Consider the following 22,441-nt stretch of genomic DNA (forward strand, 5'->3'; position numbering starts at 1 on the left):
TGGGATCTCGGGGGAGCTTGTTCCACAGTCTGGGTGCAGCCACAGAAAGCCCGGTCTCCCCAGTGGCAGCATCTGGACCTTGGAACCTCCAGAGCACACTGGTTGGTAGGACAGCAGGACAAATAATCAATGGTTTTTGTGACTTACACTTCTACCAATCAAATGACAAGCTTGTATTTAGGTGTTATATAACACTGAGTAATAGAAGCAGTATCATATAGTTTCTTACTACACCATGTTATAAATAATCATCATATACACTAAAATGTATGGTATAAAAAGTGCAGCTTGGGGATATGAACAAAGATTTAAAGAAAAGAAGAACAAGCTGCCTGGTTACTGGTAACTAAGTGAGGTTACCTTTCCTTAAGGTTACCTTTCCTTATTCGTTCCCACCTCCACTTCCACAAATATACTATTTCCACTGAAAACAACATAAGCTGACCCACAACCGTGCAAGTCATGGTTAATCTGTTTCTAGAGAAATTATTCTTTTTGATTTCTTGGTACCTGTGAGGCTATCAACCAGATGTTTAAGCTCGAGTTCAGGAATCAGAGGGGTTGGGAGCTCACGAAAAAAGAGTTTGAGGAGAGAGGCCACGGCGGGGATATCTCCTTCATGCTGCAAGTCGATATTCTCTCCAGAGTCCCACCTCTGCCTCAGCTGCCTGGTCCGCACCACTGAACCTGACAGACGGAACAGGCCTCTGTAGTGCATCCCTGGATAAGATAAACAATTGATGGAACAAAGTCAAGTTCAAACTCTGATGGCAAAGATTTACTTCCACAGTCACTGCACATGCAGGTGCATACAGAGTGAGAGAAGAGAAACAAATGGAAGATACAATGTGTGACTGTATCTTCTATTTCTTCTATTTGAGGTATAAAACGGTGATTCCCAAAAAGTGGTCTGCAGCCCCCTGTTGTGCCATGAAGGTACTGCAGGTGGGCTGTGAGAGGTTATTAAAAATTAAGATGTAAACATGTTTTGGATTTTTAATTTTGTAATAAAGTTTAAATTTACCCAAACATATTTTTAGGTTTTTTTGAAAGTGTAATCAGAAGTAAAATAAATAAATAAATAAATAAAAAATTTAAAATTAAACAAAATTTTAAAAAGCCATGGATTCAAATCACATGCTATTCCTCGTATAGCTCAATCAATTCAATCAATCAATTTTATTTATATAGCGCCAAATCACAACAAACAGTTGCCCCAAGGCCATACAATAATTACGTAAAAACCCCAACGGTCAAAACGACCCCCTGTGAGCAAGCACTTGGCGACAGTGGGAAGGCAAAACTCCCTTTTAACAGGAAGAAACCTCCAGCAGAACTAGGCTCAGGGAGGGGCAGTCTTCTGCTGGGACTGGTTGGGGCTGAGGGAGAGAACCAGGAAAAACACATGCTGTGGAGGGGAGCAGAGATCAATCACTAATGATTAAATGCAGAGTGGTGCATACAGAGAAAAAAGAGAAAGAAACACTCAGTGCATCATTGGAACCCCCCAGCAGTCTAAGTCTATAGCAGCATAACTAAGGGATGGTTCAGGGTCACCTGATCCAGCCCTAACTATAAGCTTTAGCAAAAAGGAAAGTTTTAAGCCTAATCTTAAAAGTAGAGAGGGTGTCTGTCTCCCTGATCGGAATTGGGAGCTGGTTCCACAGGAGAGGAGCCTGAAAGCTGAAGGCTCTGCCTCCCATTCTACTCTTACAAACCCTAGGAACTACAAGTAAGCCTGCAGTCTGAGAGCGAAGCGCTCTATTGGGGTGATATGGTACTATGAGGTCCCTAAGATAAGATGGGACCTGATTATTCAAAAACTTATAAGAAGAAGAATTTTAAATTCTATTCTAGAATTAACAGGAAGCCAATGAAGAGAGGCCAATATGGGTGAGATATGCTCTCTCCTTCTAGTGCCTGTCAGTACTCTAGCTGCAGCATTTTGAATTAACTGAAGGCTTTTCAGGGAACTTTTAGGACAACCTGATAATAATGAATTACAATAGTCCAGCCTAGAGGAAATAAATGCATGAATTAGTTTTTCAGCATCACTGTTGTGTGGGCCGCTGAAGAGGAGGTACTGCTGGCCCACCACCACCAGAGGGCGCCCTGCCTGGAGTGCGGGCTCCAGGCACCAGACGGCGCTACCGCATCATGGGAGTAATCTGGGTGACAGCTGTCACCCATCACCAAACACAGCTGTTTCTACTCAGCACCGAGGTATATCAGGAGGACGGCGTCTCCACCTCAGTGCCGAGATATCGCCTAAGACCAAGGTAACATTCTCTGCAGCATATTCTGTGATTGACAAACTTGTTAAACCTTTCAGGACTGGTGACTACTGAGACCCTCCTTCTTTGGATAAGTACTCACCTTCCTGCTGAACTTTGCCAAGAGGTGGAGGCGGCTTCTCCCCTCTCTGTACTGGGTGCGTTCATCCACTCCTGTGTGTTCTTGCTCTCTCCTGCCAGCAGTACCAAATCCGACGAGCGGAGGCAGTGGCCACCTGGGAATTCGGGACTTGGCGGTTCCAGTATTTCCAGGGTTCGGTGGCAGTGGAGATCTGGGTGGTTCCGGTTCGACTGAGACGGACGTCTCCTATCTTCGAGCCTGCCCACACGACACCAGCGGATTCGACCCTAAACATTGTGTTTGTTATACTACTCGTGCTTGTTTCAGTAGTAAATCTTGTTTTTTACTTCCTCCATTGTCCATTCATTGCGCCCCCTGTTGTGGGTCCGTGTTCCTACACTTTCACAACAGGATATCTCGGCCAGCGTCATGGATCCCGAGGGGCGTCAACCGGCTGTTGAACGGCCAATGGAAGACCAAGGCGCGGCGGAGGCTTCGGGAGGGGTAATCGGTGAGTTGCAGCGGATCCTCACCGCCTTCACCTCTCGGATCGATTTAACGACCGAGCAGTACGTTCTCCTAAACCGCAGGGTGGAGGCTCTCGCCGCACAAGTGGAGGCGCGCCCTTCGGGCGCCGCTGCGGCTCTCCCTCCCGAGGACCCTGCGCGCGAAAGTGACGTTCCACTGGTCGTTCAACGGTCCCTTCCTCCGTCCCCAGAAGCATACATAAGCCCTCCAGAGCCGTACGGAGGCTGTGTGGAGACGTGCGCGGACTTTCTTATGCAGTGTTCGCTCGTCTTCGCACAGCGTCCCGTGATGTACGCGACTGATGCTAGCAAAGTAGCTTATGTAATAAATCTGCTTCGCGGGGAGGCACGCGCTTGGGCTACAGCGCTCTAGGAGCAGCACTCGCGGCTCCTTCATACATACGATGGGTTTGTACGGGAGCTCAGAACAGTGTTCGACCATCCCAACAGAGGAGAGTCCGCTTCAACCGCACTACTGTCAATAAGACAGGGGCGTCGGAGCGCAGCTGCCTATGCAGTCGCCTTCCGCATCGCGGCGGCGAGATCCGGCTGGAATAGCACTGCCCTCCGCGCTGCCTTTGTAAACGGACTGTCACTGGTCCTAAAAGAGCACCTGGTGGCTAAGGACGAACCGCGGGATTTAGATGGGCTCATCGATCAAGTCATACGACTCGACAACCGGTTAGAAGAACGCCGCCGGGAACGAGGCGAAGGGCGTGGCCAGGCACGCGTCGTCCCTCTCCCTTCCGGGTCCGATCGAGCTCCGCCCTCCCCACGCTCCTCTGTTCCTGTGCTCCGTGGGGTCACAGCTCCCCCTACTGACGAAGCTAGGGACACGAGTAGGGCAACATTTAGGGCACCAGATGCACAGAGGAGATGGACCCACGGAGCGTGTCTTGTTTGTGGTTCAATAGAGCACCATGTGAGAGACTGCCCCGAGCGGTCAAACGCCAAACGCCCGCCCCTAGAGACTGGGCCAGGGGTGGGTCAAAACATTCACGTGGGACACACCCACATTGCTACACGACTCCCAGTCACGATCCTGTTTGAGGATTCAACCCTGAAGGCCCCAGCACTGGTGGACACGGGCTCTGAGGGGAATCTGCTTGACAGTAGATGGGCCAGGGAGATAGGGCTCCCTCTGGTGGCTCTTACCTCGCCTGTGCAGGTTCGGGCGCTAGATGGCTCCCTACTCCCACCAATCACGCATAAGACACCCCCAGTAACTCTGGTGTCAGGTAACCACCGGGAGGTGATCGAGTTCTTTGTGACTCAGGCCACCTCCCGTGTGGTTTTGGGTTTTCCCTGGATGCTAAAGCACAATCCCCGGATCGATTGGCCGTCCGGGGTAGTGGTTCAGTGGAGCGAAACCTGCCATCGGGAGTGTCTAGGTTCCTCGGTTCCTCCCGGCTCCCAAGCTAAGGAGGAGGTCCGAGTCCCGCCCAATCTGAAGGCGGTGCCGGCGGAGTACCATGACCTCGCTGACGTGTTCAGCAAGGATCTGGCTCTCACGCTTCCTCCCCACCGCCCGTATGATTGTGCCATTGATTTGGTTCCAGGCAGTGAGTTCCCGTCCAGTAGGCTGTACAACCTCTCACGGCCGGAACGCGAATCAATGGAGACCTACATCCGGGACTCATTAGCTGCCGGATTGATCCGGAATTCCACCTCACCGATGGGCGCAGGTTTCTTTTTTGTGGGTAAAAAAGATGGCGGGCTTCGTCCATGCATTGATTACAGGGGGTTGAACGAGATCACGGTTCGCAACCGATACCCGTTGCCCTTGTTGGATTCAGTGTTCACTCCCTTGCATGGAGCCAAAATCTTCACCAAGCTGGATCTTAGAAATGCGTATCATTTGGTTCGGATTCGGAAGGGAGACGAATGGAAGACGGCATTTAACACCCCCTTAGGTCATTTTGAGTACCTGGTCATGCCGGTCTCACTAATGCTCCCGCGACTTTTCAAGCGTTGGTAAACGATGTCTTGCGGGACTTCCTGCACCGGTTCGTCTTCGTATATCTAGACGATATACTCATCTTTTCCCCGGATCCTGAGACTCATGTCCGGCATGTCTGTCAGGTTCTGCAGCGGTTGTTGGAGAACCGTCTGTTTGTGAAGGGCGAGAAGTGTGAGTTCCACCGCACTTCTTTGTCCTTCCTGGGGTTTATCATCTCCTCCAACTCCGTCGCCCCGGACCCGGCCAAGGTTGCGGCGGTGAGAGATTGGCCCCAACCAACAAGCCGTAGGAAGCTGCAACAGTTCCTCGGTTTTGCTAATTTCTATAGGAGGTTCATTAAGGGCTACAGTCAGGTAGTTAGCCCCCTGACAGCCCTGACCTCTCCCAAAGTTCCCTTCACCTGGTCGGACCGGTGCGAGGCCGCGTTCAAGGAGTTGAAACGGCGCTTCTCGTCTGCACCAGTTCTGGTGCAGCCCGATCCTAGCCGCCAGTTAGTGGTTGAAGTGGACGCCTCGGACTCAGGGATAGGAGCGGTGCTCTCCCAGAGCGGGAAGACCGATAAGGTCCTTCACCCGTGTGCCTATTTTTCTCGCAGGTTGACCCCCGCTGAACGGAATTATGACGTCGGCAATCGGGAACTCCTTGCTGTGAAAGAGGCCCTCGAAGAGTGGAGACATCTGTTGGAGGGAACAGCCGTGCCATTCACGGTTTTCACTGACCATCGGAACCTGGAGTACATCAGAACCGCCAAGCGTCTGAACCCCAGGCAAGCCCGCTGGTCACTGTTCTTTGGCCGTTTTGACTTCCGGATTACCTACCGCCCCGGGACCAAGAATCAGAGATCGGATGCGTTGTCCCGGGTGCACGAAGATGAGGTCAAAACGGAACCGTCGGATCCCCCGGATCCCATCATCCCGGAGTCCGCTATCGTGGCCGCCCTCACCTGGGACGTGGAGAAGACCGTCCGGGAGGCCCTGACCCGTGTCCCGGACCCCGGAAACGGACCAAAAAACAGACTGTACGTCCCACCAGAAGCTAGGGCCGCAGTCCTGGACTTCTGTCACGGTTCTAAGCTCTCCTGTCACCCAGGGGTGCGAAGGACCGTGGCAGTTGTCCGGCAACGCTTCTGGTGGGCATCCCTGGAGACCGACGTCCGGGACTACGTCCAGGCCTGTACCACCTGCGCCAGGGGCAAGGCCGATCATAGAAAGACCTCAGGGCAACTACAGCCATTGCCTGTGCCTCATCGCCCCTGGTCCCACATCGGCCTGGATTTCGTCACGGGTCTCCCGCCGTCCCAGGGAAACACTGTCATCTTCACGATAGTGGACCGTTTCTCCAAGGCGGCCCACTTCGTGGCCCTCCCGAAGCTCCCTACGGCCCAGGAGACAGCGGACCTCCTGGTCCACCACGTCGTCCGTCTGCATGGCATACCATCAGACATCGTCTCCGATCGCGGTCCCCAGTTCACCTCGCATGTCTGGAGGAGCTTCTGCCGGGAACTGGGGGCCACAGTCAGCCTCTCGTCTGGGTACCATCCCCAGACCAACGGGCAGGCAGAGCGGGCGAATCAAGAACTGGAGCAGACACTTCGCTGTGTGACAGCCGCGCACCCGACGGCCTGGAGTACCCACCTGGCCTGGATCGAGTACGCCCACAACAGTCAAGTGTCATCAGCCACCGGCCTCTCCCCGTTTGGGGTGTGCTTGGGGTATCAGCCCCCCTTGTTTCCGGTGGTTGAGGGAGAGGTCGGTGTGCCCTCGGTCCAGGCCCACCTACGGAAGTGCCGTCGGGTGTGGCGGGCCGCCCGCTCTGCCTTGTTGCAGGCCCGGACGAGGGCGAAGAAACATGCAGACCGGCGACGAGCCCCGGCCCCCAAGTATCGTCCTGGGCAGGAGGTCTGGTTGTCCACCAAGGACATTCCCCTACAGGTTGACTCACCTAAACTGCAAGAACGATACATCGGACCGTATAAAATCCTCAAGGTCATCAACCCCGCCGCAGTGAGGCTCCAGCTTCCGGCCTCACTGCGGATCCATCCAGTTTTCCATGTTTCCCGGATCAAGCCTCTTCACACCTCACCCCTCTGCACCCCGGGTCCGGCACCGCCTCCTGCCCGGATCATCGACGGAGCACCGGCTTGGACTGTCCGCCGGCTCCTTGACGTCCGTCGGATGGGCCGGGGTTTTCAGTATCTGGTGGACTGGGAGGGGTACGGCCCCGAGGAGCGCTCCTGGGTGAAGAAGGGCTTCATCCTGGACCCGGCCCTCCTGGCCGACTTCTACCGACGCCATCCGGACAAGCCCGGTCGTGCGCCAGGAGGCGCCCGTTGAGGGGGGGGTCCTGTTGTGTGGGCCGCTGAAGAGGCGGGTACTGCTGGCCCACCACCACCAGAGGGCGCCCTGCCTGGAGTGCGGGCTCCAGGCACCAGAGGGCGCTACCGCATCATGGGAGTAATCTGGGTGACAGCTGTCACCCATCACCAAACACAGCTGTTTCTACTCAGCACCGAGGTATATCAGGAGGACGGCGTCTCCACCTCAGTGCCGAGATATCGCCTAAGACCAAGGTAACATTCTCTGCAGCATATTCTGTGATTGACAAACTTGTTAAACCTTTCAGGACTGGTGACTACTGAGACCCTCCTTCTTTGGATAAGTACTCACCTTCCTGCTGAACTTTGCCAAGAGGTGGAGGCGGCTTCTCCCCTCTCTGTACTGGGTGCGTTCATCCACTCCTGTGTGTTCTTGCTCTCTCCTGCCAGCAGTACCGGATCCGACGAGCGGAGGCAGTGGCCACCTGGGAATTCGGGACTTGGCGGTTCCAGTATTTCCAGGGTTCGGTGGCAGTGGAGATCTGGGTGGTTCCGGTTCGACTGAGACGGACGTCTCCTATCTTCGAGCCTGCCCACACGACACCAGCGGATTCGACCCTAAACATTGTGTTTGTTATACTACTCGTGCTTGTTTCAGTAGTAAATCTTGTTTTTTACTTCCTCCATTGTCCATTCATTGCGCCCCCTGTTGTGGGTCCGTGTTCCTACACTTTCACAACAATCACTCTGAGACAAGACCTTTCTAATTTTAGAGATATTGCGTAAATGCAAAAAAGCAGTCCTACATATTTGTTTAATATGCACATTGAATGACATATCCTGATCAAAAATGACTCCAAGATTTCTCACAGTATTACTAGAGGTCAGGGTAATGCCATCCAGAGTAAGGATCTGGTTAGACACCATGTTTCTAAGATTTGTGGGGCCAAGTACAATAACTTCAGTTTTATCTGAGTTTAAAAGCAGGAAATTAGAGGTCATCCATGTCTTTATGTCTGTAAGACAATCCTGCAGTTTAGCTAATTGGTGTGTGTCCTCTGGCTTCATGGATAGATAAAGCTGGGTATCATCTGCGTAACAAAGAAAATTTAAGCAATGCCGTCTAATAATACTGCCTAAGGGAAGCATGTATAAAGTGAATAAAATTGGTCCTAGCACAGAACCTTGTGGAACTCCATAATTAACCTTAGTCTGTGAAGAAGATTCCCCATTTACATGAACAAATTGTAATCTTTGTAATCTATTAGATAAATATGATTCAAACCACCGCAGCGCAGTGCCTTTAATACCTATGGCATGCTCTAATCTCTGTAATAACATTTTATGGTCAACAGTATCAAAAGCAGCACTGAGGTCTAACAGAACAAGCACAGAGATGAGTCCACTGTCTGAGGCCATAAGAAGATAATTTGTAACCTTCACTAATGCTGTTTCTGTACTATGATGAATTCTAAAACCTGACTGAAACTCTTCAAATAGACCATTCCTCTGCAGATGATCAGTTAGCTGTTTTACAACTACCCTTTCAAGAATTTTTGAGAGAAAAGGAAGGATGGAGATTGGCCTATAATTAGCTAAGATAGCTGGGTCAAGTGATGGCTTTTTAAGTAATGGTTTAATTACTGCCACCTTAAAAACCTGTGGTACATAGCCAACTAATAAAGATAGATTGATCATATTTAAGATCGAAGCATTAAATAATGGTTGGGCTTCCTTGAGCAGCCTGGTAGGAATGGGGTCTAATAAACATGTTGATGGTTTGGATGAAGTAACTAATGAAAATAACTCAGACAGAACAATCGGAGAGAAAGAGTCTAACCAAATACCGGCATCACTGAAAGCAGCCAAAGATGACGATACGTCTTTGGGATGGTTATGAGTAATTTTTTCTCTAATAGTTAAAATTTTATTAGTAAAGAAAGTCATGAAGTCATTACTAGTTAAAGTTAAAGGAATACTCGGCTCAATAGAGCTCTGACTCTTTGTCAGCCTGGCTACAGTGCTGAAAACAAACCTGGGGTTGTTCTTATTTTCTTCAATTAGTGATGAGTAGTAACATGTCCTAGCTTTATGGAGGGCTTTTTTATAGAGCAACAGACTCTTTTTCCAGGCTAAGTGAAGATCTTCTAAATTAGTGAGACGCCATTTCCTCTCCAACTTACGGGTTATCTGCTTTAAGCTGCGAGTTTGTGAGTTATACCACGGAGTCAGGCACTTCTGATTTAAAGCTCTCTTTTTCAGAGGAGCTACAGCATCCAAAGTTGTCTTCAATGAGGATGTAAAACTATTGACGAGATACTCTATCTCACTTACAGAGTTTAGGTAGCTACTCTGCACTGTGTTGGTATATGGCATTAGAGAACATAAAGAAGGAATCATATCCTTAAACCTATATCTAATTTATCTAATATACTAGGTCTGTCCAAAAAGTATCAGACCTTTTTATTTTTTCAAAAACCTTATGGATTTGAATCACGTGTGCTTGCATGGGCCAACCTTGAACCTTTGTGTGCATGCGTGAGTTTTTTCACGCCTGTCGGTTGCGTCATTCACCTGTGAGTAGGCTTTGAGTGAGCACTGGTCCTCCCCCCTCGTTGGATTTTCATTTCAAGGAAAATGTCTGAACGATTGGAGCAGCGCTGAATCAAATTTTTCCAGAAACTGTGAGAGACAGCCAGGTGGAAACCATTCGGAAGATTCAAACGGCTTTCGGTGGCTTTTCAGTCGAGTGAGTATCCGAGGAATTGTGTAAGAGCTGGACATGTCACAACATATCCTGTGAGACTTCCAACTTCTGCACGTCTTTCATTACAAAATCACCTGTAACAGTGGAATGTGCCAAAAAAGTGCTGATGTCCACCTCTTCTGCAATTTCTCTGGTAGTCAGACGACGTCCCGGATCAACACAGCGTTCACTTTGGAAATGATCTGGTCGTTTCAGCCTGTCGATGGCTGCTCGGAGCGCGGTGCACCCTCCGCCATTGTGCGCCGTCTTTAAACCGGTTGTAACACTCCTTAATCTGTGTGATGCCCATAGGATCGTCACTGAAAGCCGTCTGAATCTTCCGAATGGTTTCCACCTGGCTGTCTCTCACAGTTTCTGGAAAAATTTGATGCAGCAAAGCTCCAAATCGTTCCACCTCGCAATGAAAATCCAATGAGAGGGGAGGACCAGTGCTCACACAAAGCCTGCTCACAGGCGAATGATGCAACCGACGGGCGTGAAAAAATTCACGCATGCGCATGAAGGTTCAAGGTTGGCTCATGCAAGCACACATGATTCAAATCCATATGGTTTTTGAAAAAAATAAAAAGGTCTGATACTTTTTGGACAGACCTCGTACACATAGAAATACTTCATCTTTGTCTCGTGTGTCAATCAAATTGTGTTTAAAAGCTTATGTGGGTCACAGAAGGTTTTCCAGATTTCAGTCGGCTCTGGTGTGCTTATGGTGACTTTGTTGGTATGATGGCACATGTAGCAGATGAAAATAACTTTCTAAATAATGACAGAACTTCACCAAAAAAAAAAAAAAAGAGTAGCAATGACCTGCCTCAATTACCATTATTCTCCAGGAACTCCATCATGTCTCTTAACACGAGGGGGATTCCGCACACCATCTGACCATCTTTTTTCAGAATTTCCAAGTCGACACCAAACACACATCTGGCTGCCACTTCAGGTTCTGGAACGTGGTCCCGAGAACTGGGCTCTGGGCTTACCTTGGCAGTGGCCTTCAAGATTCTGACCGAAGACACATCTGTCTACAATAAAGTAAGGACACACTGGAATATTAGTCAACATGCAGAAGTGGAAATGTCCATTAACTCTTTAAAATCTAAAACTGTCAGCACTTTACTGAGTGCTCCAAATATGATTGTGTTTTTTTTTATCTTGGTTCCACAAGATACTTGTGAAAACTGGCAATTATTGTGTGCGCAGAACATAACTTCTCATATCGTGCTGGAACAACTTATTATATTGTGTTAATAAAATCATTATCATGCAAAACGTTATTTTCTGCACACAACATAATTACTGTACTTGCTGTACAAGACAAATATTTTGTTGGATCAAACTAATGAGCACACAAGCAAATTATCTTGGGGGGAAAAGTGATTACGATTGTGCACAAGACAATTATTAACAATTTATTGCCTTGTATGCAGAAGGACCCATATAATTATCATGTGTGCCCAGTAAGTACTGTATGAATTACACCCATTTTAATACAATAACTCTATTTTCAGAGGTCACCAGACAAAAAAAAATTAATTAATTAATTTTTGATCATGCAAATCATCATTAGTACAGCCACTTCAGACAAGTCAGGGGACAGATGCATAAACATTTCTAACTTTGAAAATGTTCATGTGTCCATCCCCTGACTTGTCTAAACAAAACTGCCTATAAAAGTGATGATATGTATTCACAATAGTCTTTATACTTAGGTTGTTCAATTACACATAGCCTCTGAAAATGGAGGGACTTTTTAATTCTTAAATGGTTAATACAAACCTTTTCTTAAACCCTTGAATTGAAGTTGAAAGTCTACACTACAAACACATCTTAATTATTTCATACTAACTCTATTGTGGTGTACAGAGGGAAAATGGCAAAAACAATCAATAAATCAATTTTATTTATATAGCGCCAAATCACAACAAACAGTTGCCCCAAGGCGCTTTATATTGTAAGGCAAGGCCATACAATAATTACATAAAAACCCCAACGGTCAAAACGACCCCCTGTGAGCAAGCACTTGGCGACAGTGGGAAGGAAAAACTCCCTTTTAACAGGAAGAAACCTCCAGCAGAACCAGGCTCAGGGAGGGGCAGTCTTCTGCTGGGACTGGTTGGGGCTGAGGGAGAGAACCAGGAAAAAGACATGCTGTGGAGGGGAGCAGAGATCAATCACTAATGATTAAATGCAGAGTGGTGCATACAGAGCAAAAGGAGAAAGAAACACTCAGTGCATCGTGGGAACCCCCCCAGCAGTCTAAGTCTATAGCAGAATAAATAAGGGATGGTTCAGGGTCACCTGATCCAGCCCTAACTATAAGCTTTAGCAAAAAGGAAAGTTTTAAGCCTAATCTTAAAAGTAGAGAGGGTGTCTGTCTCCCTGATCTGAATTGGGAGCTGGTTCCACAGGAGAGGAGCCTGAAAGCTGAAGGCTCTGCCTCCCATTCTACTCTTACAAACCCTAGGAACTACAAGTAAGCCTGCAGTCTGAGAGCGAAGCGCTCTATTGGGGTGATATGGTACTATGAGGTCCCTAAGATAAGATGGGACCTGATTATTCAAAACCTTATAAGTAAGAAGAAGAATTTTAAATTCTATTCTAGAATTAACAGGAAGCCAATGAAGAGAGGCCAATATGGGTGAGATATGCTCTCTCCTTCTAGTCCCTGTCAGTACTCTAGCTGCAGCATTTTGAATTAACTGAAGGCTTTTCAGGGAACTTTTAGGACAACCTGATAATAATGAATTACAATAGTCCAGCCTAGAGGAAATAAATGCATGAATTAGTTTTTCAGCATCACTCTGAGACAAGACCTTTCTAATTTTAGAGATATTGCGTAAATGCAAAAAAGCAGTCCTACATATTTGTTTAATATGCACATTGAATGACATATCCTGATCAAAAATGACTCCAAGATTTCTCACAGTATTACTAGAGGTCAGGGTAATGCCATCCAGAGTAAGGATCTGGTTAGACACCATGTTTCTAAGATTTGTGGGGCCAAGTACAATAACTTCAGTTTTATCTGAGTTTAAAAGCAGGAAATTAGAGGTCATCCATGTCTTATGTCTGTAAGACAATCCTGCAGTTTAGCTAATTGGTGTGTGTCCTCTGGCTTCATGGATAGATAAAGCTGGGTATCATCTGCGTAACAATGAAAATTTAAGCAATGCCATCTAATAATACTGCCTAAGGGAAGCATGTATAAAGTGAATAAAACTGGTCCTAGCACAGAACCTTGTGGAACTCCATAATTAACCTTAGTCTGTGAAGAAGATTCCCCATTTACATGAACAAATTGTAATCTATTAGATAAATATGATTCAAACCACCGCAGCGCAGTGCCTTTAATACCTATGGCATGCTCTAATCTCTGTAATAAAATTTTATGGTCAACAGTATCAAAAGCAGCACTGAGGTCTAACAGAACAAGCACAGAGATGAGTCCACTGTCTGAGGCCATAAGAAGATCATTTGTAACCTTCACTAATGCTGTTTCTGTACTATGATGAATTCTAAAACCTGACTGAAACTCTTCAAATAGACCATTCCTCTGCAGATGATCAGTTAGCTGTTTTACAACTACCCTTTCAAGAATTTTTGAGAGAAAAGGAAGGTTGGAGATTGGCCTATAATTAGCTAAGATAGCTGGGTCAAGTGATGGCTTTTTAAGTAATGGTTTAATTACTGCCACCTTAAAAGCCTGTGGTACATAGCCAACTAATAAAGATAGATTGATCATATTTAAGATCGAAGCATTAAATAATGGTAGGGCTTCCTTGAGCAGCCTGGTAGGAATGGGGTCTAATAGACATGTTGATGGTTTGGATGAAGTAACTAATGAAAATAACTCAGACAGAACAATCGGAGAGAAAGAGTCTAACCAAATACCGGCATCACTGAAAGCAGCCAAAGATGACGATACGTCTTTGGGATGGTTATGAGTAATTTTTTCTCTAATAGTTAAAATTTTATTAGCAAAGAAAGTCATGAAGTCATTACTAGTTAAAGTTAAAGGAATACTCGGCTCAATAGAGCTCTGACTCTTTGTCAGCCTGGCTACAGTGCTGAAAAGAAACCTGGGGTTGTTCTTATTTTCTTCAATTAGTGATGAGTAATAAGATGTCCTAGCTTTACGGAGGGCTTTTTTATAGAGCAACAGACTCTTTTTCCAGGCTAAGTGAAGATCTTCTAAATTAGTGAGACGCCATTTCCTCTCCAACTTACGGGTTATCTGCTTTAAGCTGCGAGTTTGTGAGTTATACCACGGAGTCAGGCACTTCTGATTTAAAGCTCTCTTTTTCAGAGGAGCTACAGCATCCACAGTTGTCTTCAATGAGGATGTAAAACTATTGACGAGATACTCTATCTCACAGAGTTTAGGTAGCTACTCTGCACTGTGTTGGTATATGGCATTAGAGAACATAAAGAAGGAATCATATCCTTAAACCTAGTTACAGCGCTTTCTGAAAGACTTCTAGTGTAATGAAACTTATTCCCCACTGCTGGGTAGTCCATCAGAGTAAATGTAAATCTTATTAAGAAATGATCAGACAGAAGGGAGTTTTCAGGGAATACTGTTAAGTCTTCAATTTCCACACCATAAGTCAGAACAAGATCTAAGATATGATTAAAGTGGTGGGTGGACTCATTTACATTTTGAGCAAAGCCAATTGAGTCTAATAATAGATAAATGCAGTGTTGAGGCTGTCATTCTCAGCATCTGTGTGGATGTTAAAATCGCCCACTATAATTATCTTATCTGAGCTAAGCACTAAGTCAGACAAAAGGTCTGAAAATTCACAGAGAAACTCACAGTAACGACCAGGTGGAAGATAGATAATAACAAATAAAACTGTTTTTTGGGACTTCCAATTTGGATGGACAAGACTAAGAGTCAAGCTTTCAAATGAATTAAAGCTCTGTCTGGGTTTTTGATTAATTAATAAGCTGGAATGGAAGATTGCTGCTAATCCTCCGCCTCGGCCCATGCTACGAGCATTCTGGCAGTTAGTGTGACTCGGGGGTGTTGACTCATTTAAACTAACATATTCATCCTGCTGTAACCAGGTTTCTGTAAGGCAGAATAAATATGTTGATCAATTATTATATCATTTACTAACAGGGACTTAGAAGAGAGAGACCTAATGTTTAATAGACCACATTTAACTGTTTTAGTCTGTGGTGCAGTTGAAGGTGCAATATTATTTTTTCTTTTTGAATTTTTATGCTTAAATAGATTTTTGCTGGTTATTGGTGGTCTGGGAGCAGGCACCGTCTCTACAGGGATGGGGTAATGAGGGAATGGCAGGGGGAGAGAAGCTGCAGAGAGGTGTGTAAGACTACAACTCTGCTTCCTGGTCCCAACCCTGGATAGTCACTGTTTGGAGGATTTAAGAAAATTGGCCAGATTTCTAGAAATGAGAGCTGCTCCATCCAAAGTGGGATGGATGCCGTCTCTCCTAACAAGACCAGGTTTTCCCCAGAAGCTTTGCCAATTATCTATGAAGCCCACCTCATTTTTGGACACCACTCAGACAGCCAGCAATTCAAGGAGAACATGCGGCTAAACATGTCACTCCCGGTCCGATTGGGGAGGGGCCCAGAGAAAACTACAGAGTCCGACATTGTTTTTGCAAAGTTACAGACCGATTCAATGTTAATTTTAGTGACCTCCGATTGGCGTAACCGGGTGTCATTACTGCCGACGTGAATTACAATCTTACCAAATTTACGCTTAGCCTTAGCCAGCAGTTTCAAATTTCCTTCAATGTCGCCTGCTCTGGCCCCCGGAAGACAATTGACTATGGTTGCTGGTGTCGCTAACTTCACATTTCTCAAAACAGAGTCGCCAATAACCAGAGTTTGATCCTCGGCGGGTGTGTCGTTGAGTGGGGAAAAACGGTTAGAAATGTGAACGGGTTGGCGGTGTACACGGGGCTTCTGTTTAGAACTACGCTTCCTCCTCACAGTCACCCAGTCGGCCTGCTTTCCCGGCTGCTCGGGATCTGCCAGAGGGAAACTAACGGCGGCTAAGCTACCTTGGTCCGCACCGACTACAGGGGCCTGGCTAGCTGTAAAATTTTCCACGGTGCGGAGCCGAGTCTCCAATTCGCCCAGCCTGGCCTCCAAAGCTACGAATAAGCTACACTTATTACAAGTACCATTACTGATAAAGGAGGCCGAGGAATAACTAAACATTTCACACCCAGAGCAGAAAAGTGTAGGAGAGACAGGAGAAGCTGCCATGCTAAACCGGCTAAGAGCTAGTAGCTGCGCTAAGCTAGCGGATTCCTAAAAACACACAAAGTGAATAATGTGTAAATAATTTAAAGGTGATTCAGCAGAGGGAGTGCTTTAGTTAAGGCACGTGAAGATTACACTGTGAAACAAATCATTATCTAGTTAACTAGATCAATCTAACTACACAGATTAAACAGATACAGCAAAACACCACTGTGCTCCAGAACAGGAAGTGATACAATACCGCAGTGAGAGCCAACCACCAGTAGAGGCAAGCCAAATCCAATCAAAGCCCAAATACTAATGCACCTAACTCTAAAATTAATTGGGACAAACTATCACGGGTACACAACATAACATCAAGGCAACTATTACTTTAAGTATTTCTTTATTCCTAGTGTGCGCAAGATAATTGTTTTGTTGAAACAAATCACAATATTGGACACACAAGAAAATGATCATTTAGGAGTAATTTATTCTCATGTGCACCCACAAACAGGCTTTTTTTTTTTTTAGAAACACAATGTCCATTTATTAGTTAGGTAATATTTCCAAACAACTACAGTATGTAAACTGTCAAAGCCCCACTTCCTTCATCACAAAATGAATAATCTAATGCAGATTAATTTAACGCTGTGCAAAACTTGGCAAGGAATATATTTTGCCTCATTCACTAATATGTGTGCAAAAATATTCTTACTGTCTGCACAAAATAAGTGCATGTGCAAAATCACTTCCAGCTTCATGGCATGTGTGTACCAGCCAATTTTGTTCTCACTACCTCTCACCCAACCTACCATACGTATGTCTGAGAATCTAAATCATTCTAAACTGACAGGTATGTGTCCACAAGCCGCAATCTACATCCTGTAATACCTGTATTCATGGATGTCTGTTTCTGTTTCATGAAAAGCAATACTGTGCAGAAGAAAGGTGAAACAATTTGGTTATATTGATGAGGACAAACTTATTTGCCCCCTATGATATTTAATAGTTTCTTCACAGTTTTCCCAAGTGCTTTCTTAATTGAGCAAGGAATTTTCAACACAGCATTTATAAGCATCCCAGTTTTATTTGGATGCTTAGATTATTTTACTTAACACAGAAACAAAATGACTTCACGAAAACCAAAAAAGTACCAGGGTCATTAGCCCTCTTAAAAACTGACTTATTTTGTTGAAGCACCCACTGCTCAAAGCTTTTACTATCAAGTTAAAACTGATGGTTACTTTCAATGTACACAGCATATAAAAACTTCAGAGAAATATTTCAAAGACTCTGGGGAAAAAAAACTAGTGAGAGATGGGGATGGGTATCGAGAACCGGTTCCTTTCAGGTATCGTTAAGAAATTATTCGATCCACCGATCGGTTATCGGTCATTCAGAGTGACTGTTATTTTTGGGGGTGTTTGTCAGGAAAACGATAATTTCTCTACATTGATTACAGACCCTGCAGCGGGTCTGTAATCAACTTTTCTGCAGCACAGCTTTGCTTTGAATCTTGAACCAATCGAAGCAGTGATTCGCAGATCAAAGCAGTGCTTCGATCTATTGCTTCGTTGATTTTCGTTGTCTTTTTATGTTAAACCGAGCTGTTATGGTCTTCTGAAACAGTTGATAGATGTATTTTATAACTTAAAAATCGGACTGATGCTAACATGTTAGCATGTCTATGGCATTTTCAATGTTAAAGTTAGCATTATGCAGTTGCAGCTGTCAGCACATTTGGGTGCATTTGTTTTCTGTATAAAAAGCATTTGTTGTCGTAAAAGAGTCAAACGTATTACAAATTCTAATATTTTAAATATTTATTTTTGTTTATATATTAATAATAATAGCAACCACAGCAATAATAGTAATAATAACTAATCTAGTTATTATATACAATTTTAGAGAGAGACTAAAATAACGTGAATAAAAACACAACAGAAACTATAAAACCAACTAAAAATGAACATACATAAATAAATACATACATACAGTACTGTTCAGAATAATAGTAGTGCTATGTGACTAAAAAGATTAATCCAGGTTTTGAGTATATTTCTTATTGTTAAATGGGAAACAAGGTACCAGTAGATTCAGTAGATCCTCACAAATCCAACAAGACCAAGCATTCATGATATGCACACTCTTAAGGCTATGAAATTGGGCTATTAGTAAAAACTAGAAGCACTCAGAGAGTGCAAACCTCCGCCAAGGCCATGGGGTCACTTACGCCATAACATCTACACGCCGTGGAATCACCGAACCTAAAAAAGTCTAACAATGATGTTTGCTCAGTAGTAAAAAAAAGTTTCATCTGCTGTGACTGGATAGCATGTATCCTTAGCGCTTGGCATCACAGTTTATTGCAACTTGCACCTTTCCCAGAAGCTACTGTCATCTGAGCACTGATATTGATATTGCATGTGCTTATAGACAAAAACAAATAAGAGACAAAAATCAATTTATTATTCAACTAAACTGCAAATATATGAATTTTTTTTAACATTTATGAAACACTTTCCTAAACAAGGCCATAGGGTCACTGACCCTAAAGAGATTCCCTCCTTGGCACAGTGATCTATTTCTTTTTGTCTCTTTCTCTAAAATTGTATATAATAATCATTAGATTATTAATATATAAACAAAAATAAATTTAAGAAATATTACAATTTGAAAACAAATGCACCCGAACATGATGACAGCTACAACTGCTTAATGCTAACTTTTAACATTGAAAATGCCATAGACATGCTAATGCGTTAGAATCGGGATCCGGATTGGGATCCGGATCACCACTAAAATTTAACCACTTGTCCCTCTTGTCATTTCCAACCACTCCACAAAATTTAATCAAAATCCGTTCAAAACGTTTTGAGTTAGCCTGCTGACAAACAGACAAACAAACAAACGTGACCGAAAACATAACCTGCTTGGCGGAGGTAAAAAGTAGAAAAGGGGGTGTTCACAATAATAGTAGTGTGGCATTCAGTCAGTGAGTTCGTCAATTTTGTGGAACAAACAGGTGTGAATCAGGTGTCCCCTATTTAAGGATGAAGCCAGCACCTGTTGAACATGCTTTTCTCTTTGAAAGCCTAAGGAAAATGGGACGTTCAAGACATTGTTTAGAAGAGCAGCGTAGTTTGATAAAAAGTTGACTGGAGAGGGGAAAACTTATACACAGGTGCAAAAAATTCTAGGCTGTTCATCTACAATGATCTCCAATGCTTTAAAATGGACAAAAAACACCAGAGACGCATGGAAGAAAATGGAAAACAACCATCAAAATGGACAGAAGAATAACCAGAATGGCAAAGGCTCACCCATTGATCAGCTCCAGGATGATCAAAGACAGTCTGGAGTTATCTGCAAGTGCTGTGACAGTTAGAAGACTCCTGTGTGAAGCTAATTTATTTGCAAGAATCCCCCACAAAGTCCCTCTGTTAAATAAAAGACGTGTGCAGAAGAGGTTACAATTTGCCAAAGAACACATCAACTGGCCTAAAGAGAAATGGAGGAATATTTTGTGGATTGATGAGAGTAAAATTGTTCTTTTTGGGTCCAAGGGCCGCAGACAGTTTGTGAGGCGATCCCCAAACTCTGAATTCAAGCCACAGTTCACAGTGAAGACAGTGAAGCACGGTGGTGCAAGCATCATGATATGGGCATGTTTCTCCTACTATGGTGTTGGGCCTATATATCGCATACCAGGTATCATGGATCAGTTTGGATATGTCAAAATACTTGAAGAGGTCATGTTACCTTATGGTGAAGAGGACATGCCCTTGAAATGGGTGTTTCAACAAGACAATGACCCCAAGCACACGAGTAAACCAGCACAATCTTGGTTCCAAACCAACAAAATGAATGCCTCGCAGATGTGAAGAAATCATGAAAAACTGTGGTTATACAACTAATACTAGTTTAGTGATTCACAGGATTGCTAAAAAAAAAAGCAGTTTGAACATAATAGTTTTGAGTTTGTAGCGTCAACAGCAGATGCTACTATTATTGTGAACACCCCCTTTTCTACTTTTTTTACTAATAGCCCAATTTCATAGCCTTAAGAGTGTGCATATCATGAATGCTTGGTCTTGTTGGATTTGTGAGAATCTACTGAATCTACTGGTACCTTGTTTCCCATGTAACAATAAGAAATATACTCAAAACCTGGATTAATCTTTTTAGTCACATAGCACTACTATTATTCTGAACACTACTGTACATATAGAAATACACACCTAGTAACTCTTACACCTCCATTTCATTCCAGTCTTATTTAAGTTTAATGACAGTTTGTTTCGATCAAACCATATTTTCAATGTGTTAATTTCTTCAGTGATTTCCTCCAGAACTATCTGCCAAGCCAGAAAACTGCTGCATCCTAGTAAGAGCAGAATACTACTGGAATGAATTTGAATAAGGAAAGTTGGATTTTTTTTCTCACCTAAATGGATGCTGCACTCACTGCAGTTTATTGTCTGGAATAGTCCCAGATTGCATTTCAGAGCTTCTAGCATTCAAACATTTTTGTGCAGGTGGTGTTGGGGGGTAATTTGGGGTTACAGATTTTTTGTTTTTCAACACTTTCATCCCTGAATATGTCAATCGTGAGTCACTTTTGTGCAGATTAAAGTTACTAACTGGGACTCCTGTCTTGTTGGGAGAAAGAAACGAGAATCGTCCTCCATTCTGTTCACACAGCTCCAAACGCTGTGCGGCTCTCTGCCGAGTCAAGTTAGAATGATAGAGTCCAGTCGGAATTAATAACTTCAAAGCAAAACACCGTTTGTTTATTTTTATTTATGTCCAGAGATCAAGGATACAGTGACCAATTTCATATTTATTTACTTTAACACTCAATGAAATACACAGAAAACCTGTAAAGCCTACTTTTAGTACAAAATTCACAAAAGGTATCGATAAGGGAATCGATAAGGAATCGGATCAATAAGCAGAATTGATAATGGCATCGATATCAATAAAATCTTATCAATACCCATTCCTAGTCATCGGCAAGCCGGGGCTTTGTAATGAGAAGGAAGTAAACTCACAATCCTTATGTGTCTAAGGTGTGAAAACACATGCAGAGTTTTGCAAATCACTGTGTATAATGTTTTGCAAAAAGTGTGAATCTGAGTCTGTGCTTATTGTTGTGCAACTCTGGACAGGTGTTTTGCTTTTTGAGTGTAAAGATCTGTTAATTGTGTGAAAATTTTCATTCTAGTGTATAAACAACTGTAATATGCTACTAATTAATCAATTAAAAAAAAGATGTGTACTTTTATGGCATGAGAAATTGTTGGGAGTGACAAATCAAAAGAGACCAAGTGAACATACACCCATAGATCGCCCACGGTGATAGTTCTTAATTGTTCGAGTGGTAGAAAGTAGACACACAGCAACAGACACAATGACACATATGCAAAGCTGATTTCAGTTTCAAACTTTTAGTCCGTCATCAAAATAAGCGTTCAAAGTTATTGCGACTTGCGGGTAGCATGTAGAACAACTTTAGAGAACAAAAGCAGTTTGCGAAAATGGACCGTTATCTTCTTGGAAATATCAAAAAACAGAAATGGCTGGAAGCACGTCCTCACTGGACTGAGTGAGGAATGCGAGTGGACTCACTGCCCTACTAAGCTTGTCTTGCAAAGCTTTAAGAACTCACTCCCTCATTGTGAGCTTAAAAAGAAAAAAACAACACAGCAATCAACATCAAGTGTTACCAGCAGCTAAACTTACACAGAGCGACACTGAAGCGGTTGCTCCCATTTTTTCAGCTCAGCGGACTACGAACGCTCCGTTTCTCATCTTCAAGGCGTGTTTTCTTCAGGAACTAAAACAAAATCTGCCGCGTTAAGTTTCACTTTTTCCATTGCTTTTACATACCACGTTTATGTTCCAAAACTACTAAAAAACAAACTTAAAAAATAGCGGCGTCGAAACGGAGCAGCTAACTAGCATAGCGCCAATAGGATGTTTATGTTGCTAGTCACGTGACAGATGTGTCACCATGGTTACCCTAGGTGGCGTTGCTAGGAGAAGACTGACAAAGAGATGCTTTGGTAAAGACAGCTTTATTCGTACAGGACATTCTGAACACAAAGTAACTAAAAAGAGCTTTACAGTAAATTAAAAAATAATATAAAAATACATCACAAGAAAAAAAATCATTTCACTTAAACAAACAAGACCAATCAATTGACAACATAATAACAAATTAAAATAAGATGAAACCAACAAATAAGAAAAACCATTAAGAAAATATAGGAGCATCTAGTGGAGCATAT

At 44.0% G+C, this 22,441-nt stretch overlaps 1 protein-coding gene across 1 annotated transcript in view; it reads right to left on the reverse strand.

The window, feature by feature from the left end:
- Nucleotides 1-22,181, reverse strand: part of LOC117523131 (protein FAM13B-like) — a 63,615-nt gene extending 41,434 nt beyond the window's left edge. Inside the window, exons 1-3 of the mRNA XM_034184551.1 lie at nt 21,894-22,181; nt 10,741-10,942; nt 511-720 (exon numbers count right to left, since the gene is read on the reverse strand). Of these exons, the coding sequence (XP_034040442.1) occupies nt 511-720; nt 10,741-10,942; nt 21,894-21,923 (442 nt within the window). The 5' untranslated portion in view covers nt 21,924-22,181. The remainder of the gene's footprint in view (nt 1-510; nt 721-10,740; nt 10,943-21,893) is intronic.
- Nucleotides 22,182-22,441: the final 260 nt, after the last annotated feature.

The sequence above is a fragment of the Thalassophryne amazonica genome, chromosome 13 (genome assembly GCF_902500255.1).
Source record: "Thalassophryne amazonica chromosome 13, fThaAma1.1, whole genome shotgun sequence".
In the NCBI taxonomy this organism is placed as follows: Eukaryota; Metazoa; Chordata; class Actinopteri; order Batrachoidiformes; family Batrachoididae; genus Thalassophryne; species Thalassophryne amazonica.